Source organism: Triturus cristatus, chromosome 7, assembly GCF_964204655.1.
Source record: "Triturus cristatus chromosome 7, aTriCri1.1, whole genome shotgun sequence".
Lineage (NCBI taxonomy): Eukaryota > Metazoa > Chordata > Amphibia > Caudata > Salamandridae > Triturus > Triturus cristatus.
Window position 1 is genome coordinate 1,598,047,230 of NC_140590.1, and position 22,550 is coordinate 1,598,069,779.

Genomic DNA, 22,550 nt, shown 5'->3' on the forward strand with positions numbered 1-22,550 from the left:
GAGGACGACATCCGCCACCTACAGGACCAGGTTCGGGAGTTGACCACCCACTCTAAGGAACTACACCGCCGGGTCGAGGATGCAGAAAATCGCGCCCGGCGCAACAACCTGCGCTTAGTGGGATTTCCGGAGGGAGTTGAATCGGGCCGAGCGGACGACTTCCTGGAGCGATGGTTCCGGTCCTGGATGCCGGCGGACAGCCTATCTCCCTCGTTCGTGGTGGAGAGAGCCCACCGCTCCCTGGCCCCCAGGCCCCCAGGTGCGCCTCCCCGGCCGTTCATCCTCAAACTTTTGAACTTCCGCGACCGGGACGCCATCCTCCGCGAGGCCCGCTGCCAGGGCGCCCTCCTTTACCAGAACCACAAAATCATGATATTTCCGGACTACACCCGCGAAGTCCAAGAGCAACGCCGCTCCTACACGGAAGTGAAACAAAAGATGCGCTCTCTGGGACTCCAGTATCAGCTCCAGTTCCCGGCCCGCCTCCGGGTCGTCTTCCAGCACAAGACTTTGTTCTTCGATACCCCGCGGGCGGCCTGGGCCTGGTTGACGGAGGAGCACCCCCTGCAGTGCTCTGGGCGCGGCTCGCCTGTGGGTATGCGGAGGGGACGAGGAAGACCCCGGACATCGAGGACCCGTCGGCGGCACCGCACGTTACCCCGGGAGCGCACAGCGGAGGAGGTGATCACCACGCGCTCTGGGAGAAGGTCACGCCGAGGGTCGAGAGCCTCCTCTGCCTCTTCGGCCGCACATGCCAGTCCCGGGGCAGATGGACGGCGGACCGTGTCGCCCCGGCCCACGGGCCCTGCAACTCAGCCGGTCGAATTGGTGGACTCTTCGGACCTCTCTCGCAGCCCCAACATTTGACTCTCTTTGTTTCCTTTGGGGGGAGGGGGGGCTGGGGATGCCTGGACGGGGATGGGATGCCCCGTTATCAGTGTTGCTCTTAGCCAGGGCAGGTAACTCAGGTCTGAATTCATCGGTCTCAGGGGTCCACTAGCGCTCAAGCCCAAGCGTTTTAGCTTGGTGGTTCTTCCATTTGGTTCGGGCGACAGATGCTTCCGTTTTCGAAGTGTAGGGTGGGGGGGGGGTTGGGGTTGGTTTGGGGTTGTTTCTTCCCCGTTGGGAAGACTTTGTTGGTGGGGGATGACTCCCTCTTAATTGTTGTACTAAGGCATCATGTGCTGTCTGGCTTGCTCTCCTGCCCGATGTCCCGTTGTCCTTCCTCTCTGGGGGCCTGCTCAGCCGCGCCCCTACTGGCCCCCTCTCCTGTCCTAGACCATGGCTGACCCGCCTGTCCCTAGGGCCGCCATGCGCATACTATCCTGGAACGTCAATGGTCTTCTGGACCGTTTTAAACGTATGGCGGTCCTCAAATACGCGCAACGCGCTGAGATCGATGTACTCCTCCTCCAGGAGACTCACCTGTTGGGTAACAACTGCCCCTTCCTTGGCCGCTACGGTTACGACAGGGTATGGCATTCCGGTTTTGTGCGGGGATCCCGAGGGGTGGCCATTTTGCTCCGCAAGTCCTTCCCCTTTGTCCTGTCCCGGGTGCATTTGCACCCCCAAGGTATGGTAGTGGTGGTTTCTGGCAATCTGGAGGGGCGACCCCTTACCCTGATGTCCCTTTATGCGGCGCCATCCCTCTTGCAGTCGGCCCTCTCCCACGCGGCGGGTCTCCTCCCGACACTTCCGGCGGGCTCCCTCATTCTCGGCGGAGATTTCAACGCCGTCTACTCGCCTCCCCTGGACTCGACGGGCCCGGTCTCCCTGTCCCGCGTCGCCCGCGCAAAACAGCTCTCATCCTGGGCCGAAGCGCAGGGCCTCTGCGATGTCTGGCGGATCTGGCACCCACAGGCACGCCAATACACCCACACATCGGCGGCCCATCACTCCCATGCCCGGATCGACCTCATCTTCGTACCATCCACCGACTGCGCGGGGGTGCGAGATGTACGCATTCTTCCGAGGGGCCTTTCGGACCACTCGCCTGTGCTCCTCGCTCTTGGTCCCCCACCCCTCTCTGCCCGTCCGATGTGGCGTCTGAACGCCTGGTTCCTCCACGACAAGGCTTTCCGGAAGGCGGTCGGGGGCGAGATCGCCGACTACTACTCCCATAACGAGGGCTCTGTCACCTCCCCTGCCGTCTTGTGGGAGGCCGGCAAGGCGACTGTCCGGGGCGCCGCTAAGGGGCATCTGCAGCGCCAACGGCGGGCACAATCCCAGAAGCTCGCGGAATGCGAAGTCCAAGCCGTGGAATTAGAGCGCGGTCTGGGGGAGTTGGACGATGCCGCCCGATCTCGTCGCTTGGCCTTCCTGCGGGAGGAGATTCGCCTCCATTCCCTGGAGGCGGCGAAGATTCTATGGCGCTCCTCGGTGGCCCGGGTCTACGGGTGGGGAGACAAAAACGGCACTCTTCTCCACCGGCTGGCGACCTATCCCCGGGCGGGACGGATCATTCCGGCCATCGCGGACCCAGCGGGTGGTACTCACACAGCCTCGGTGGCGATAGCCCAGGCGTTCGCTGACTATTACTCCCAGCTATACCGCCGCAGGCCGTCCACGCTCTCCCTTGAGGAATTGCTGGGGACGACCGCGGCTACACTTACGCGGTTGCAGCCCGAAGTTTCCGAGACCCTTGATTCACCGATCGAGCTGCAAGAGATCGAGGAGGCCATAGGCCGCTTAGCACCTGGGAAGACCCCGGGACCCGACGGGTTCCCCCAGGAGTACTACGCTCACTATCGGGAGACGCTGGCCCCGAGGCTTCGGGACCTGTTTGCAGCCGTGGTGGACACGGGCTCGTTCCGGCCCGAGACGGACACGGCAACCATAGTTGCCCTCCCCAAGACTCAGCCTCCCTCGCGGTCCTGCTCTGACTATCGGCCGATATCCCTTATCAACACCGAACTCAAAATCTATGCTACGGTCCTAGCACAGCGGTTGCGCCCGTCGCTCGCCTCCTTGGTCCATCCGGATCAATGCGGCTTTATGCCGGAGCGGGGGACCAGACACTGCCTGCGGCGCCTGCATCTTGCGATGGCGCACCGCGGCCGCCTTTCTCCCTACCTGGCCCTCCTTCTGGTTGACTTTGAAAAGGCCTTCGATTCCGTGGGATGGGCGTACTTGGCCGACGTCCTGGAACGCATGGGTTTCGGCCCCCGGTTCCGTGCCATGGTAGCGGTCCTATACGCGCACCCGCGGGCCCGGGTGTTGGTCAACGGGGCTCTCTCTCGCCCGTTTCCCATAGGTCGGGGGACGCGCCAGGGTTGTCCGCTCTCGCCCCTCCTTTTTGCGTTGGCCATGGAACCCCTGGCAATGCTGATTCGCGCGGATCCCGTTCTTCGCGGTTGGGAATGGCCAGCTGTGGCCCCCGATAAGATTGCCCTATACGCGGACGATGTCCTCCTCTATCTTTCCGACCCAGCGACCTCGGGGCCCCGGGTCCGCCGGATCCTCCATCGGTTTGGCCAGGCGTCGGGTCTCCATCTGAACCCAAAAAAATCTGTTCTAGTCCCGCTACACCCGTCGCGGGAATGTTTCGACTGGCAATCAGATATTCCCCTCCGGAGACTCTCCTTTAAGTACCTGGGGATCTGGGTCACCCTCCTCCCGGAACTCTGCTGGGCACTCAATATGGCTCCAGTAGTAAACAAAGCCAGATCAGATATGCTCCGGTGGCAGGCCCTCCCTTTGAATCCGCTAGGGAGAGTCGCCTTATATAAGATGATGATCCTCCCCAAGTTTCTTTACATGCTGCAGAACACTCCATGCCCCTTTCCGCGCCCGTGGTTCCGGGACCTGGATAAGATGGTGACCAAATTCCTTTGGGGCGGTGGTCGACCTCGGCTGGCCTTGGACCGCTGCAGGGTCCCCTCCTACGACGGCGGCCTAAGCATGACCAACCTCTACCTCTACTATCTGGCCACCCAACTACTGGTGGTCCACGATTGGTTCTCAGGGGGCTGGGGCGACCCGGCTTATCGACTCGAGGTGAACTGCCTCGGGTTCCCCTCCATCCAAAACATGCTCTACGGCACAACGATCCCCCTGTCGCTCCCCGGCGTCGTGCGGGCTCCCTTTCTCGCGTGGCGCGCGGCCTTGCGACACACCAGATGGTCGGGGACGTCCACGCAACTCACTCCGCTTTGGCACGGGACGTGGCTGCGGGAGGTGGTGGGACTCACGGGCTTTCGGCAGTGGGATCTTCTCGGTATCTCCTGTCTGGGCGATATATGGCGTGGAAGCCGCATGTGTTCTTTCCAGGAGCTTCGGACCCGCTTCTCGCTGCAGCCTTCTCAATTCTACCGCTACCTTCAATTGCGCCACGCGGTTCGGGCTCACGTCCCTCTAGATTCCAGACTGCCTTCCCATAGTCCGCCTGAGGCCCAGGTGATGTTGGGGTATCTTGGGAGGGGGGGCATATCCCGCATTTATAAATCCCTAATTAACAATACACCGGTGGATTGGAGCGGGCTAAAGCAGCGATGGGAGGCTTGGGTGGGACCCCTGGATGAGGCGGACTGGAGGGACGCCCTTATGGGCCCTCGGTCGCTTACCACCTCCGCGAGGCTGCGGCTTATCCAACTTTATTACCTCCACACTGCCTATTTGACCCCGGCCCGCCTGTATCGTGCGGGACTCCGCGCGGACGCCTCTTGCACTCGCTGCGGGGAGGTTCCGGCAGATTTTTTCCACATGGTGTGGTCTTGCCCTCGTCTGGGGGACTACTGGGCAGCGATCGAGGCCGATCTAGCGGAGGTCCTGGGTTGGGAGGTCCCCCACGAGCCTAGAATGGCCCTGCTGGGCATCATGGACGGGATGGACGGGTCCCGCAATGAGAAGTACTTCCTCACCACTGCCCTTATGGTGGCTAAAAGAGACATAGCGGCGGCGTGGTCACAGCCAGACCCGCCCAGAGTGGCTACCTGGAGTAGAGGGGTGGATTGGTGTGCAGCTCAGGAGCGGTCGCTATACACTGCACGGGGCTGCCCAAAAAATTTTCGCAAGATATGGGGGAAATGGTTGGGGGGCCTGCTTTGAAGGGTGGGTGCGCAGGGGGGGGGGGGGACGGGGGATGGGAGGGGGCGGGAGGGTTTTTGCACTTGCCTGTTGATGCTTTCCTGATTGCCGATACTGATGCCTTGTTCACTGCACTGCTGTATATTATTCCTGATATTGTTCTTTATGCCGCAAAACACAATAAAAAGAAGTTTATCAAAAAAAAGAAGATGTTATAAAGAACAGTTTCAAATGGACACAGTCTGGTATGCTGTAAAACAGCAGCAATCAGATAAACAATGGCCACTTCAACAGAGATATACAACCGCATTAGCAGGAGAAAGGAACTGAAAAAGCTGGAATGTGCCTGTGTTCACATCTAGTAGGAAGCTCCCTGCTATCACTACAGGTTTTACACAAAAAGGCAACATGGAAGTAATGATAAACTAACAACAAAAACACTGGCACTAGGAGGAACTTCCATCTGTGCGGATGTGCTCCTTGTGAAAAACCTAAAGAACAAGTTACGTACCTTCGGAGACGATATATCTGTAAGAAACATAGGTTGGTTATAGATTCCTTACCTTAGAATTACCCCCAGGTGTCAGACTGGATCCAGAAAGTTTTGCATCAGCAGTACCTCTGTGAGTCGAAAGGTGGCGTCGTTCGGCTCCGCGTCCGTCGTGGTCGCCGGGATGACGTCACAGTAGCTACTTAGACGCTGCCCTCGTGCGCGGACGTTAGTTCTGTACACGACTTTCCGTGCCAGCAACGCAGAGCCATGCAAGACACTGACCACTGGTGCACAAAACTAGGGCTCTGAAAGGATGTCCTTAACCCTAGATATCAGATAACAGAACAGGGAGGATGGGTGGGGCGGTAAGGAATCTATAACTAACTTATGTTTCTTACAGATATATTGTTTCCGAAGGTAAGTAACTTGTCCATCTGAAAGAAACAGTTAGTTATAGATTCCTTACCTTAGAATAGATACCCCAGCAATACCATCACCGGTGGTGGGTCTGCAAACCAAGATCACACCAGAAAGTCCTGGAGAACAGAACGGCCAGAAAAGCCGTCTCTCTGGACTTGGCTGTCCAGGCAGTAGTGTTTTGTAAACTTGTGCAGCGATGCCCACATAGCGGCCTGACAGATGTCATTCAGAGGGACTCCTCATCCCAAAGCAGTAGTGGCTGCTGTCGCCCTGGTGAATAGCAGGCTTTAATAAACAAAACTACCCATTTGGAGATGGTCCGCTTGTGTACGGCCCAACCTTTCTTGGCGCCCACGTGGCCAACAAAGAGCTGGTCATCCATCCGGAACTGTTTGGTGCTATCCAGGTTGAAGGAAAGCGGACCTTTTGGGCCCAGACGGTGGAGCCTCTCTTCCTCTTTAGAAGGATGCAGAGGCGGCAAGAAGGTGGGCAAAGTGATAGTTTGGTCAATATGAAAGGAGGTGACCACCTTGGGAAGGAAGGATGGATGAGTTCTTAGGACAAACTTATCCGGATGTACAGCCAGAAAAGGAGGCTTGGATAAAAGAGCCTGGAGCTCACTCACCCTTCTGGCAGATGTGATGGCTACCAGGAATGTAGTCTTAAGAGTCTGAGAGGACAGTTGTAAAGTGGCTCAAAGGGAGTGCACATCAAATAGGTCAAGACCAAGTCCCACTGAGGCATTACGAAAGGGATAGGAGGAAAGAGATGAGTAATACCTTTTAAGAAGCGATTTACAACCGGGGGCTTGAAGAGAGAAGGCTGATCAGGAAGCCAAAGAAAAGCGGAAATGGCCGAGAGATAGCCCTTGATAGTGCCCAGAGCAGAGCCCTGCTGGGCCAAAGAAAGGAGGCACAAGAGAACCTCAGAAAGAGGGGCAGAAAGGGGATCCACAGCCTTTGCTGCGCACCATGCCACAAATTTGTTCCATCTGTAGGCGTATACCGTCTTAGTGGAGGGACGCCTGGCTGCCAAGACTACATCATAGACTTCAGGAGGCAAGTCGAATGACGTCAACTACCGCCGCTCAATCTCCACGCAAGGAGGTGGAGGCTGGACAGGTTTGGGTGGAGGACCGTCCACTGTTGCTGCGACAGAAGATCCTCCCGAAGAGGTAGTCTGATTGGAGGATCAATGGCCATGTTAAGCAGCTCGGGATACCAGACTCTTCGTGCCCAATCAGGAGCCACGAGAATGACTTGGGCCTGGTCGCGCTTGATCTTCTCTTCAGCACTCTAGGCAGAAGTGGTATAGGCAGAAAGGCGTACAATAGACCGTAACTCCACTCGCGACGCAAAGCGTCGCCTAGCGAGTGCCGCATTGGAAATTTCAACGCGCAGAATTGCTGACATTGCACGTTCTCTTCGGTGGCGTATAGATCTAACCAAGGCTCTCCACACTGCTGAAAGAGACCTTGCTCCACCTCCGAGTGAAGACGCCATTTATGATCCATCATGCACCTGCGGCTGAGTTCGTCTGCCCTGGCGTTCAGTTAACCTGCCAGGTGTTGATCCACCAGGGATATGCCCTGATGTTCCAGCCATGTCCAGAGGCAGAGGGCCTCCTGACATAGGGTCCAAGACCCCACCCCCCCTTGTTTGTTGCAGTACCACATGGCAGTGGAGTTGTCCGTGAACACCTGCACTACTCTTTCCCGAACAGAGGAAAGTAAAGCTTTGAGTGCAAGACGGATCGCCCGAAGCTCCAGAAGATTGATGTGGAGCCCGGATTCTGCAGTAGACCAGAGGCCTCTGATCTCCGCCTCTCCCATGTTGCCGCCCCATCCCAGAAGGGATGCGTCTGTCACCACTGTGTGCTCTGGTTGGGGAAGGGAGAGGGATCTGCCGTTCACCCAATCCTAATTCGTGAGCCACCACTGCAATTGGCGTGCAGTGCCCTCCGAGATCTGGACGCAATCGGACAGATTTCCCTGATGCTGTGCCCACTGGAATTTCAGGTCCCACTGCAGAGCCCGCAAATGCCACCTGGCATGATCGACCAGCAGGATGCAAGAGGCCATGAGGCCCAGCAGCCTCAGGGTCATCCTGACTGAAACCTGGGATAGAGGCTGAAAAATCGGGATCAGAGCCCGAATATGCCGGACTCGCTGTTCGGGAGGATAAACCCGAAACTGCGTCGTGTCCAGAACCGCTCGGATGAAGAGGAACTTCTTAGAGGGGGTCAGGTGTGACTTCGGCACATTGATGGAGAACCCCAGCGAATGCAGGAGGTCGGACATAGCCTGGAGGTGGGAGAAGACAGCCTGGGGCGAGTCCGACTTCAAAGGCCAGTCGTCGAGCTAGGGGAAGACTGGAACCCCTGATCTGCGCAGATGAGCTGCGACCACCGCCATCACTTTCGTGAACACCCAAGGGGTGCTGGTAAGGCCAAAGGGGAGCACGGTAAACTGAAAGTGCTTGTGGCCTACTATGAACCCCAGGCAACGCCGGTGGGCCGGCAGGACGGGGATGTGGAAATAAGCATCCTGCAAGTCCAACGCTACCATTCAGTCTCCAGGGTCTAGGGCAGACAAGACCTGAGCGAGCGTCAACATCTTGAACATCTCCTTCAGGAGGAAGCGGTTGACGTTCCTGAGATCCAAGATAGGACACAGGCCATTGTCCTTCTTGGGTACCAGAAAGTAGTGTGAATAGCAACCACGACCTACTTCTAGGGCAGGAATGCGCTCAATGGCTCCCTTGGCAAAGAAGGCTGTGACTTACTGTTGGAGAAGGCCCAGACTTCGGACTATAGCCCTTGGCAAAGAAGGCTGTGACTTCCTGTTGGAGAAGGCCCAGACTTCAGACTATATCCCTTGGCAAAGAAGGCTGTGACTTCCTGTTGGAGAAGGCCCAGACTTCAGACTATCTGCAAAACCCACCTGTCCGACGTGATGACGCGCCAGTGGGGGAGGTGAAATGTCGAACTAGGAAGGTTTGGAGGCAGAAGCAGAGTGGGGGTTGGTGGACTAGCCCGCTCACTGGCCCCCAGAACCACGGTGGTGGATCCCACGTCCCCGGCCATGCGCTGGCCTGTGGCTCTGGGCGGATGGTAAACCTCGCCGCGTCTCTCCCTGCGGCAACAGCCTGGGAGAGGATGAACCGGGCCTCCGGACACTGGGGCAGCACTTGCACAACCGTATCCCACACAGAGTGGGAATAACGGCCCAACAGACATGAGGTGTTTACCGACTGCAGTCCCAAGCTGGCGGAATAAAAAATCTTCTTTCTAAGATGATCCAGCTTCTTGGATTCCCTATCTGGTGGTGCGTTAGGGAATGTGCTCTAGGAAGTAGAGGCTTGGACCACCAAGCTTTCAGGGGTGGGGTGTTGGAAGAGGACAGCAGGGTCGCATGGGGCCGGGCGGTGACGTCGGGCAATCATCCTATCCACGGGAGCACCTGTGTTGGGCCTGGACCAGGGGCCCAAAAGGATGTCGGTTAGGGCTTCATTAAACGAGGTGGAGAGTCTTGGCTGCCCTACCCAACATCACTGCATAGGATGCTCCCTCCTCCGTAGCCACGGTAGGAGGAGACAACATGCCAAGGGCTGGGGAGGTATCAAGACCACTGGCATCCCCCAGGTCCTCTCTCTAGTCCGAATCATAATCCAACTGGTGGGTCAGAGGGTCACCTGACCCCCTCCCAGTCCTCCTCATCCTCTGGGTGCCAATCTGACCTGAAAGGGACCCAAAGAGTGAACAGGGGCACAAAGACACCACTCGGCGCCGGATCCGGCGTCGGTTGATGCCAGTCCGGCTCCATGTCCACATCAGGATGTTGGCCGGGGTCGACGCCGGCTGGGGGCACAACCGGAGAAGAGTGCAGTTGCGGTGCCTAAGGAATCAGCGCCGGGGAAGGCATAGGGAGGAGCCATCGGCAGGGAAGGTCAAGGAACCCCAACCGAGTCCGCGGGGCCCAAAGGCACGCCAGCGGAGTCGGGCTGCCCAAAGATGGCATTCATCACCTCATAAAACTGACGAAGCTGGGCAGGAGTCGCTGCAGGTCCCGGGAAGGAAGGGAAACTCGGAGTCGACTCTTCAGGCTCTGCACACGGAGCCGCGGGAGGGGCACTGCCCGAATCCCTCGTCGTGTCAGCCGACCGACGGGGAGAAATCGAAGAGCGAGGATGGTTCTTCGACTTCTTGTGCTTCGACTTACCTGACCCCAAGTGCCAAGACTTGGATGACGAGTGGTGATGACTTTGCGACCGGTCCCTCGACCTTTCTCGCGACGGGACCTTGAACGGCGCAGAACCAACTGCCGGCGCTCAAGAAGCTTTCAGGACCGCTCCCACAAAGACTTCTGAGCCATGGTCAGGCAGTCGGAGCACGACTTGGGGTCGTGGTCGCGCTCCAGGCAAAAGAGGCACATGCGGTGTGGATCCGTCACCGACATCAGATGGGTACAGGAACCACAAGCCTTGAAGCCGGGCATCCCTACGTGCACCAGGAGTTGATAGGACTCAAAAAGATGTCGACAAAAGTCGCTCAAAAAGTGACTGGCGGTACCACTCTCTCTGGATCTGCGCTCACTGGCGCGGAAAAAGAACCACGAGGCCAACGACAGACGCGCAGAGGTACTGCTGATGAAAAACTTCCCGGATCCAGCCTGACGCCTGGGGGTAATTCTAAGGTAAGGAATCTATAACTAACTGTTTCATTCAGATTACAAACACTTATAGTGAAGTCAGTCAATGGCTGAAATTAGTTGACCCACTACCCCATAAAGTAAGCTGTAGTAGGCGGAAGAGAAATGTGAATTACAAAAACAGACCAATGGATGAACAGAGCTGGATGAAATCCCCTTTAATAATAGAATATAATATTAGTAAAATCAAAAGGTCTGGGTTACCGCCAGCCATGAAAATAGTGGAGCCATGCTAGTGAATAGCAACCTACATCAATAAAAGAGCCACGTGGAAAGGATCCTTCACAAGCGAGTGCTAGATTAAGATATGGTGGCAAGTTCAGAATTGTATTGGGGCACGTAGCATTCCCTCCATGACAGAACTTTTTTTTTTTTTTTTTTTACATGCAGCTGAACTTCTGGCGGACCATGATGGCAGATCACAAATAGGACCTACTGTTGGTCTATATTGAAAGCTCCTGTGATAGTATTCACAGAAGTGGATAGGGTTTTAGGCCCAAAAGTACCTCACCCCAATTTGACCAATTTATATGATATTTTTAGATCTAGTGAAAGCTGACAAAATACAGAAACGCAGAAATGTTAACTTGCTTGTCAAATGAGTCCTGGTACTCACAACTGTTAATTCAATTAAGGGTACTGCAAATTAAGAAAAAAACAAAGCAATATATTAGGCATAAATGGCGTCTTGATGGGTGGCGTAGAGGATTTGTAAACAAAGGATGTGATATTTGCATGATGAATAAACATTTCTGTAACTAGAGTGTTGTTATATACACGAGGGAATAAATAATTTAAACTGAACAGTTAATTTGTGGACAGTTTGCTATGGATAGGATTGCTTTTTGTTTTTTTTAACCCCTTCTATGCTCATGACAGAATGGTTCCTCATGAGCCACAGTGCTCGAGTGCTCATGACAGAACCATTATGTCATGTGCACACAAGCACGAAATCCCTATGCTGTAAACAGCAGAAGGATTTCCGTATTTATTTATTTTTGCCTCGGGAGGTGGGGATAACCTTCCCCAACCTCCCGAGGCATTTGTTTTTGTTAATGTAATGATCATCGTGCACATTGCGAGCTGACACCTTTACATTGAAACTGACATGAGCCGATCAGCTCGTTTCAGTGCTTCAGTGCCTGTGGGGCTATCTCAACCCCGACACCAAAACACATGGGAGAGGCATCATTGGAAAGGGGAGAATCTCCCCTTTCCAATAGTACCCCTCCCTAGTGGATCCCTTTGGGGATTGCTGCAGGAGGGTGATCCAGCAGCAATCCACCGCTAGACACCAGGGATAGGGGAGCGGCCCCTTGGGCAAGAGTCTTTGCTCCCACAATAAATAAATGGGCATGGGCCCACAATCTGCCTCCCAGGGGGGGTCAGAAAGCACACTAGACACAAGGGATTATTTATTTTCTATAGCTCAGGGGTGGGGCTGCCCAGAATGGGTATGCCAATGCCCCCACCACACCCCTCAAAAAAATGCCAGTCTTTCAGGCCCCCCCACCAGGAGGCATGGGGGCAATAGCCCCTGATCTGCACCCCAGGAGGTGGGGCAGAAAACCAACTACGCACTATAGATTTATTGTTTTATACGCCGGGGTGGGGGCTGCCCAGAATGGGCATTCCAATGCCCCCAACCCAAAAAATTGCCACCTTCTTTCTGTCCCCCACCCTGGGAGGCAGATATGTAAGTGCCCCTGATTTGCCCTCCGGAGGGCAGAAAGCCCACTAGGAACTGACCTTTTTTTTTGCAATTTGACTAGCTGTGGAGTTTGAGCCCTAGCGCAGCCGGCACCTAGGGAAACCTATCAAACCTGTAATTTTTTTTTTAACCTAGGCACCCAGGAGAATCCAGGATGGGGTGACTTGTGTGGCTATCACCAGGTTCTGTTACCCAGAATTCCTTGTAAAACCTCAAACTTTCTAAAATTAAAACACATTAGCCAGCACAAATTACCCACCACCCAGCATTCCCCTCGGTCTCACAAGTAAAATGATACCTCACTTGTGTGGGTGGGCCAAGGACCGGCGACTGGGAAGAGCCAAAAACTAGGGGATTGAGTAGATAGTACTGCGAGCTCTAAGTGCAATATATTTACTTATATACGTTTTAGGCGATTCTGCATTCAACACCCACCACACAGGCGAGGTATCATTTTTATCGGGACACCAAGGGGAACACTGAGTGGTAGGACATTAGTTAATTCAGTGAGGACAGCAGGGAATAACTGTTATTCTGGGAGGTTCTGTAGATCTGGGACACTGCGTGTCAGTGCAGTGGGCCACCAATACTCTATATTCTATCATGTCCCATTGTCTCTGTCCCTCCAGCTGTCTCAGGTTCGCCAGTATCCCAGATTACCAGAGGAGTGTCTCATGTGTGAATTTCCCACCCATCCCAACCTCTTTTAGAGCTGGATCACTACCTGCGTTGAGGTTATCACCAGGCTTGGTCGGCTAGTGTTGCAGATAGCACACTGGTCCCAATGAATATCTATCTGACTGTAGGGATGGTTCTTGTTGGGATTCGAAGGCCACTCATTTACTACCAACAACTGAGTTATCCAATAATAGGGTTGTGGGTTTGGAAGGGCGTTTCCTACCTCGTAGGGGCTTCTGGTGAGCTTGATAGGGCTATACGAGAGAAGTCTCCCAATCCCAAAGAAGCAATCCGGTCATTACATCCACCTCTTTAAAGAACGTCTCTGGCACCTTGTAAAGGGTGTTCAAAGGCATTTATAGGAGTTTGGGTAGGGTAGTCATTTTGTATAGTGCAGCTCCGCCCAGCAACAAGTGCAGGAATTTCCCCAGTGACTCACATCCTTTTTATAGTCCTGGAGGATTCCCCCCAGGTTACGCTTGTGAAATTCTGTCTGATCCAATGTTATGTATACTCCCACGTATTTAAATCCCTCCAGAGACCAGCGCAATGGGTTCTACTAGCTTGTTGGGGATTGCCCCGGTGCAAGCAGAAATGCTACGGACTTGGCTCAGTTAATGTGCACCCCTGAGTGCTTTCCAAATACGTTCAGGATTTCTATTATATGAAGTATGGACCAGTCTAGGTGTCTCAGGTACAGCAAGATATCATCAACATAGAGTGAAATCCCATCTTTCCACCTCAGGGTCCCTCTGAGTCCTCTGATTTGGCCGTCCACCCTCACCCAGTTGACTAGGGGCTTCACAGCCAACGCGAACAACATGGGCGAAAGAGGACACCCCTGGCTGGTTCCCCTGTTAGTGTCAAACTACCGGGATGTCATCCCGTTGATCCGGACCCATGCCCACAGCTTAGTATGTAGGAGCTGTCCCAATCCCATCTTCCAACACCACTAGGAGGTACCCATTCTATTGAATCAAATACCTTCTCAGCATCTAGTACCAGCAGGACCGCCAGCTCCCCCAGGTCTTCCTGTCTTGCCACGCACCCAAACAGCCTTCTCAGGTTGTGTCTTGTGGATCTATGGGGCATGAAGCTCGACTAGTATGGATGTAATGATTTGTCTGTGACCTGGAGTACGAGTTTAACCAGCAACTTAGCAAAAACGTTCACTTCCCAGTTTAGCAGGTAACTAGGTCAATAGGAGGCACACTGGTCCACTGGCTCACCCTTCTTGTGGACCATTCCTATTGCCCCTGTCCGGAGATCCTGCTGTAGAGACCACTTCCTCTTCGCTTTATAGAACATTTCTCGGAGTGGTTCCTACTCTTGAACTAGCTGACTGCTTCCCTAATCTGCCCCTCCTCCATGCTTCTGTCCACCTTCTCTCAGTCGTTGGCGTCAAAAGTAGGGGTCCGGGATGTAGGCAACTAACTCAAAGCACTGTCCCCAATCTATCCCTGCCCTAAATTCAGACAGCATATGCAGGTCAATATATTTGCAGGTCTTTGAGAGGTGGATTCTCTTAATTTCTGGTGACCACCGTTAGTATCACAATTTTTGTTTAGTTTGCACTAATTTGCACATTGGTAATGCAGAGCAGAGTGATTCTCTATAGGTCCAGCCGAATGCCCCTCCACCTTATCAAAGTGTATTCTAAGGGTAGATACATACTGACCACAATATAATTAAAGATATGAAGATTTTTCCCTACATCACTCGCTTTATGTCTTTTTAGGTCTCGCCTACGCAGCGCACATGCGCTGCTTAAGAGACCTTTAGACGTCGTTCAGCTCTTTTTCGAATAACATACTCGTGCTTGTGGCGGCGTACACCTTGCGGGAGCGCGCAGGGCGCACCACAAGCACAAGTATGTGCTTCGAAAGAGCAGACTGTGCGAGCATGCAAACACGCACGCACACACCACTCCCAGGCTTGATTTTTCCCTACATCACTCGCTTTATGTCTTTTTAGGTCTCGCCTACGCAGCGCGCATGCGCTGAGTAGGCGAGACCTTTAGCCGTTGTTCAGCTCTTTTTCGAAGAACATACTCGTGCTTGTGGCGGTGTACACCTTGCGGGAGCGCGCAGGGGCGCGCCACAAGTATGTGCTTCAAAAGAGCAGACTGCGTGAGCACGCAAACACACACGCACCACTCCCAGGCTTGATAAGATAAGAGTTTAACGTGTTTTCTCAGGTGCGTTGTAATCCTTACCCGATGTGCGGTCTCTCTATCTTAATTGAATTACTGTAAAATGAAATCGATTAATATAAATTAGCAATGACGAGCACAAGCATGAGTGCTTTAAAACAGCTGCTGCTTGTGCTCTTTTGAAAGATGGGAAATTACAGGTTTTCAGAACATGCGGATTCAAGTCTTCACTATAATTGTTTATTTTATTTGTTCTGCATGTATTTATTTGCATATAATAATGTAGTATCCTCAGAGCATTAGGAATAGCCACAAATCGTTAAACTCTGCAAACATGTACGGCTTTTATATTCGAACCATTGTCACAATGAAAGTTGAGCTTTAGAGTACTCACCCTAACTGCAAATGCCTTGCATTCATGGCTGACTCACTCTCACAGACTCTCACACTCTCACAGACTCTCACTCTCTCACACTCTCACTGACTAACTCTCCCACTCACTCACTCTCCCACTGACAGACTGACTCACTCACTCTCACTGAGACTCTCACTGACTCAATTCAATTCAATTCAATAAAAGCTTTATTCGGAAAGCAGAGTACATCCATAAAAGCAAAATACAAATACAGCATGGTTAATTAAAATCGTCAATATCAATATTACATTCAGGTTTTTTAATGGGCTGATAAATTCATGTAGAACTGCTCTTTCAGTATGGAATTCAATTAGGCACGAAGGTAGCAAAAACGTGTCAAATGCATAAACTTACTTGAAAACATAATTCATTTGAATATTTATTTAGGAATATGATTATGACACACAATGTTTTAAGAATTTGTTAAAATACAACTGGCAGTCGTAGGAACGAAATGTTATGATTAAAGATTTGTTTGATGCCTTATGCAAAATTTTAAGAACTTTGCAATGTTAAAACATACTGCAAGAGTCCATCATTTGTAATGCCAGCAGGGCAGGACGCCATTCGCGTAGGGACATTTGTAGCAGGAGAGGTTTCAGCCACCGTTTCCTGGGTTCAGAAAAATATTTACAAAAGAAAGTAACGTGTAGTAGGGACTGTGAGGAAATATCGTCACAGGGCAGGTGGAGAGCTCCCTTGACCAGTCATTAATATTGGGAAAGGTGATAAGTCGATGAAAATTATTAAATCTAAATCTGGTGAGTAAAAAAACATCATAAATTGGCAAGTTTAAGATTACGTAGGGCTCAATTTTGTAAGAGGGTTGTATTAATAAAGAGTGCTGAACAGAAAATGTATTGGCTTCGACGGCCAAACGGAGATCGTCGAGATGTTTTAGGCATTCGGCCTTAAGTAGTTTTCGAGGGGTCCTTAGCATGTCTTGGGGAGCAGAGTAGAAGTTAGGATGGCCCATGTCGATTAAAAATTTCTGAACATAGTGTATCCAAGGAATTTTTTGAGAGAGTTCCAATTTTTGGCAGTCCTTGATGATTGCTTGGGTTAAAAGCAGCTTTTCTGAGGTCCAGATGCGGTGCCACAGCAAGATCGGTTGCAATCGGATGAGATCAGTAATGAATGGCAAACCGAGTTCTTGATGGCAGGAATAGGTGGATGAAGATTTAGGAAGTGATAATAAGTATCTCAGGAAGCTGTTTTCAGTTTTTTGGATGGAGTCGACTTGGGCGTATCCCCATATGCCCGCACCATAGGTGGCGGTGGTAATGCACTTTGGGCGGAAGATTTCCAAGATTTCTTTAGGAGATCTCTTTCCAAGTCTCTGGGTGAAAGAGACTAAGGCCATTGTTGCCTTCAATAACTGGAGATTTCTGGCCTCGATTGCCCTTTTCCAGGTCCCCCTCTCGTCTATCACAACTCCTAGATAGGGGTAGGTTGTTGTGTGATCGATCTTAGTGTTGGAAATATAAGTACCCAGACCCTTTGAAGGTTTTTTACCAGAGGTCATAATGAAGGTTTTATTTGGGTTTATTTTCAGGTCGAGGCTGGACATAAAATTATAATAGCGGTTTAGGGAGCGTTGTAATTCTAATGGGGTACGGGCGAGGATTACTGCGTCATCCGGATAGAGTAATGCGGGAATTGGGCGGTTGTTAATCTGAGGCAGATCCTGGCTCCCTTCCAACATGGCTGCCTCCAGGCCGTTGGTATAAATGGCAAAAAGACTCTCACTGACTCACTCTCACTGACTGACTCACTCTCGCTGACTGACTCACTCTCGCTGACTCTCCCCCTCTCTCACTGACAGACTCTCCCACTCTCTCACTAACTAACTCTTAAAACACTCTCTCACTGACTGACTCTCACTGAATGACTCCCTCTCACTAACAGACTCTAACTGACTGACTCAGTCTCACTCACTGACTCTCCCACTCTCTCTCACTGACTGACTCACTCTCACTGACTGAATCTCTCTCACTGACTCACTCACTGACTGACAAGACTCTCACTGACACACTCCCACTCCCAATGACTCACTCACTCAGTCTCACTCACTGACTCACTCTCACTAACAGACTAACTGACTGACTCACTCTCACTCCCACTCACTCCCACTCCCCTGACTGACTCACTCTCACTGACTGACTCAGTCTCACTCACTGACTCTCCCACTCTCTCTCAGTGACTGACAAACTCTCACTGACACCCTCCCACTCTCTCGCACTGACTGACAAACTCTCACTGACACCCTCCCACTCTCTCGCACTGACTGACAAACTCTCACTGACAGACTCTCCCACTCACTGACTGACTCACTCTGACAGACTCACTCTCACTGACAGACTCTCACTGACTCTCTCACTCTCTATGACTGACTGACTCACTCTCACTGACTGACTCTCACTAAAAGACTCACTCTCACTGACAGACTCTCACTGACAGACTCTCCCACTCTCTCTCACTGACTGACAAACTCTCACTGACACCCTCCCACTCTCTCGCACTGACTGACAAACTCTCACTGACACTCTCGCACTGACTGACAAACTCTCACTGACAGACTCTCCCACTCACTGACTGACTCACTCTGACAGACTCACTCTCACTGACAGACTCTCACTGACTCTCTCACTCTCTATGACTGACTGACTCACTCTCTCTGACTGACTCACTCTCACTAAAAGACTCACTGACTCACTCTCACTGACACTCTCTCACTGACTGACTGACTGTCACTGACTGATTGATTCACTCTCACTGACTGACAGACTCACTCTCACTGACTGACAGACTCACACTGACTGACAGAATTTCTCTCACTGACTCACTCACTGACTGACAGACTCTCACTGACAGACACTCCCACTCTCAATGACTCACTCACTGACTCACTCTCACTGACAGAATTTCACTGACTCTCTCACTGACAGACTCTCCCACTTACTCTCAGTCACTGACTGACTCTCCAACTCTCACTCAGTCAGTCTCACTGACTGACTCACTCAGTCTCACTGACACTCCCTCAGTCTCACTGACAGACTCCCTCAGTCTCACTGACAGACTCCCTCAGTCTCACTGACAGACTCTCATTGACAGACTCTCACTGACAAACTCTCTCACTGACTCTCCCAGTCTCACTGACAGACTCTCACTGACTAACAGACTCTCACTGACTGACAGACTCTCACTGACAGACTCTCCCACTCTCTCACTGACTGACAGACTCACTCTCACTGACTGACAGACTCACTCTCACTCACTGACTCACACTCACTGACTCACTCTCACTCAATGACTCACTCACTCTCACTCACTCTCACTCACTCACTCTCACTGACTCCCTCACTCCCACTCAGACTGACTCTCCCCCTTTCTCTCACTGTCTGACAAACTCTCACTGACAGACTCTCCCACTCTCTCTCACTGACTGACTCTCCCACTCACTGACAGACTCACTCTCACTGACAGACTCTCACTGACTCTCACTCTCTCTGACTGACTCACTCTCACTGACAGACTCACTCTCACTGACAAGACTCTCACTGACTGACAGACTCTTACTGACTGAATCACCAACTCTCTCACTGACTGACAGACTCACTCTCACTCACTGACACTCACTCTCACTGACTCTCCCACTCTCTCTCACTGACAAACTCTCCCACTCACTCACTCACTCTAACAGACTCTCACTGACTCTCTCACTCTCTCTGACTGACTCACTCTCACTAAAAGACGCTCACTGACTGACTCACTCTCACTGACAAACTCAATCTCCCTGACAAACTCACTGACTCACTCTCACTGACAGACTCCCCCACTCTCGCTCACTGACTGACAAACTCTCACTGACACTCTCTCTCACTGACTGACAAACTCTCACTGACAGACTCTCCCACTCACTGACTGACAGACTCTCAATGACTCTCTCACTCTCTATGACTGACTGACTCACTCTCTCTGACTGACTCACTCACTCTCACTGACTCACTCTCGCTGACACTCTCCCGTTCTCTCTCTGATGACTCTCCCACTCTCTCACTGATGACTCTCCCACTCTCTCACTGTTGACTCTCCCACTCTCTCTCACTGACTGACTCACTCACTCTCACTGACAGACTCTCACTGACTCACTCTCGCTGACACTCTCCCACTCTCTCTCACTGATGACTCTCCCACTCTCTCTCTGATGACTCTCCCACTCTCTCTCACTGATGACTCTCCCACTCTCTCTCACTGATGACTCTCCCACTCTCTCTCACTGATGACTCTCCCACTCTCTCACTGATGACTCACCCACTCTCTCACTCACTGACAGACTCACTCTCACTCACTGACTCACTCTCACGGACTCTCCCACTCTCTCTCACTAACCAACTCTCCCACTCTCTCTCACTGACTGACAAACTCTCACTGACAGACTCTCCCACTCACTGACTCACTCACTCTGACAGACTCTCACTGACTCTCACTCTCACTAAAAGACTCTCACTGACAGACTCACTGACTCACTCTCACTGACAGACTCTCCCACTCTCTCACACTGACTGACAAACTCTCACTGACACCCTCTCACTCTCTCGCACTGACTGACAAACTCTCACTGACAGACTCTCCCACTCACTGACTGACTCACTCTGACAGACTCACTCTGACTGACTCTCACTCTCTATGACTGACTGACTCACTCTCTCTCACTGACTGACTCACTCTCTCTCACTGACTGACTCACTCTCACTGACTGACTCACTCTCACTGACTGACTCTCGCTGACTCACTCTCGCTGACAGACTCTCCCACTCTCTCTCAGTGACAGACTCTCCCACTCTCTCACTGACAGATTCTCCCACTCACTGACTGACTCACTCTGACAGACTCACTCTCACTGACTCTCACTCAAAGACTCACTGTGACTCACTCTCACTGACAAACTCTCACTGACACCCTCCCACTCTCTCGCACTGACTGATAAACTCTCACTGACAGACTCTCCCACTCACTGACTGACTCACTCTGACAGACTCACTCTCACTGACTCTCTCAATCTCTATGACTCACTGACTCACTCTCACTGACTCACTCTCGCTGACTCACTCTCCCACTATCTCTCACTGACTGACTCACTCCCACTGACAGACTCTCACTGAGAGACTCTCGCTCTCTCACTGACTGACTCTTCCACTCTCACTGACTGACTGACCCACTCTCTCTCACTGACTGACTCTCCCACTGACTGACTCTCCCGCTCTCTCTCACTGACAGACTCTCCCACTCTCTCTCACTGACTTCTCCCACTCTCTCACTAACTCACTCTCACTGACTCTCTCTCTCACTGACTGACTCTTCCACTCTCTCTCACTGACTGACTCTCCCACTCTCTCTTACTGACTGACTCTCCCACTCTCTCTCACTGACTGACTCACTCTCACTGACAGACTCACTGACTCACTCTCACTGACAGACTCTCACTGAGAGACTCTCTCTCTCACTGACTGACTCACTGACTCACTCTCACTGACAGACTCTCACTGACTCACTCTCGCTGACAGACTCTCCCACTCTCTCTCTGATGACTCTCCCACTCTCTCTCACTGATGACTCTCCCACTCTCTCTCACTGATGACTCTCCCACTCTCTCTCACTGATGACTCTCCCACTCTCTCACTGATGACTCTCCCACTCTCTCACTGACGGACAGACTCACTCTCACTGACTGACACTCACTCTCACTCACTGACTCACTCTCACTGACTCTCCCACTCTCTCTCACTGACCAACTCTCCCACTCTCTCTCACTGACTGACAAACTCTCACTGACAAGACTCTCACTGACAGACTCTTACTGACTGACAGACTCTTACTGACTGACTCACCCACTCTCTCACTGATTGACTCACTCTCACTGACTGACAGACTCACTCTCACTGACTGACAGAATTTCTCTCACTGACTGACAGAATTTCTCTCACTGACTGACTGACTCTCACTGACAGACACTCTCACTCTCAATGACTCACTCACTGACTCACTCTCACTGACAGACTTTCACTGACTCTCTCACTGACAGACTCTCCCACTTACTCTCACTCACTGACTGACTCTCCAACTCTCACTCAGTCAGTCTCACTGACTGACTCACTCACTCTCATTGATAGACTCACTCACTCTCATTGACAGACTCACTCAGTCTCACTGACAGACTCACTCAGTCTCACTGACAGACTCACTCAGTCTCACTGACAGACTCTCACTGACAGACTCTCTGACTGACTCTCCCAGTCTCACTGACAGACTCTCACTGACTGACAGACTCTCACCGACAGACACACTCTCACTGACAGACACACTCTCACTGACTGACTCACTCACTCTCACTGACTCACTCACTCTCACTCACTCTGACTGACTCTCCCCCTTTCTCTCACTGACTGACAAACTCTCACTGACAGACTCTCCCACTCTCTCTCACTGACTGACTCTCCCACTCACTGACTGACTCACTCTGACAGACTCACTCTCACTGACAGACTCTCACTGACTCTCACTCTCTCTGACTGACTCACTCTCACTGACACTCACTCTCACTGACAAGACTCTCACTGACTGACAGACTCTTACTGACTGACTCACCAACTCTCTCACTGACTGACAGACTCACTCTCACTCACTGACACTCACTCTCACTCACTGACTCTCCCACTCTCTCTCACTGACAAACTCTCCCACTCACTCACTGACTCACTCGGACAGACTCACTCACTCTGACAGACTCTCACTGACTCTCTCACTCTCTCTGACTGACTCACTCTCACTAAAAGACTCTCACTGACTGACTCACTCTCACTGACAAACTCAATCTCCCTGACAAACTCACTGACTCACTCTCACTGACAGACTCCCCCACTCTCTCTCACTGACTGACAAACTCTC

At 52.2% G+C, this 22,550-nt stretch overlaps 1 protein-coding gene across 3 annotated transcripts in view; it reads right to left on the reverse strand.

Moving 5' to 3' along the window:
• The window catches only part of LOC146812475 (chloride channel CLIC-like protein 1), a 1,578,371-nt gene that overhangs the window by 324,086 nt on the left and 1,231,735 nt on the right, over positions 1–22,550 (reverse strand). Inside the window, exon 4 of one of the 3 annotated variants that reach the window (XM_085619464.1) lies at positions 5,109–5,186. The exons of the other annotated variants lie outside the window; for them this stretch is intronic. Within the exon in view, the coding sequence (XP_085475590.1) occupies positions 5,109–5,186 (78 nt within the window). The remainder of the gene's footprint in view (positions 1–5,108; positions 5,187–22,550) is intronic. 3 annotated transcript variants of the gene reach the window in all.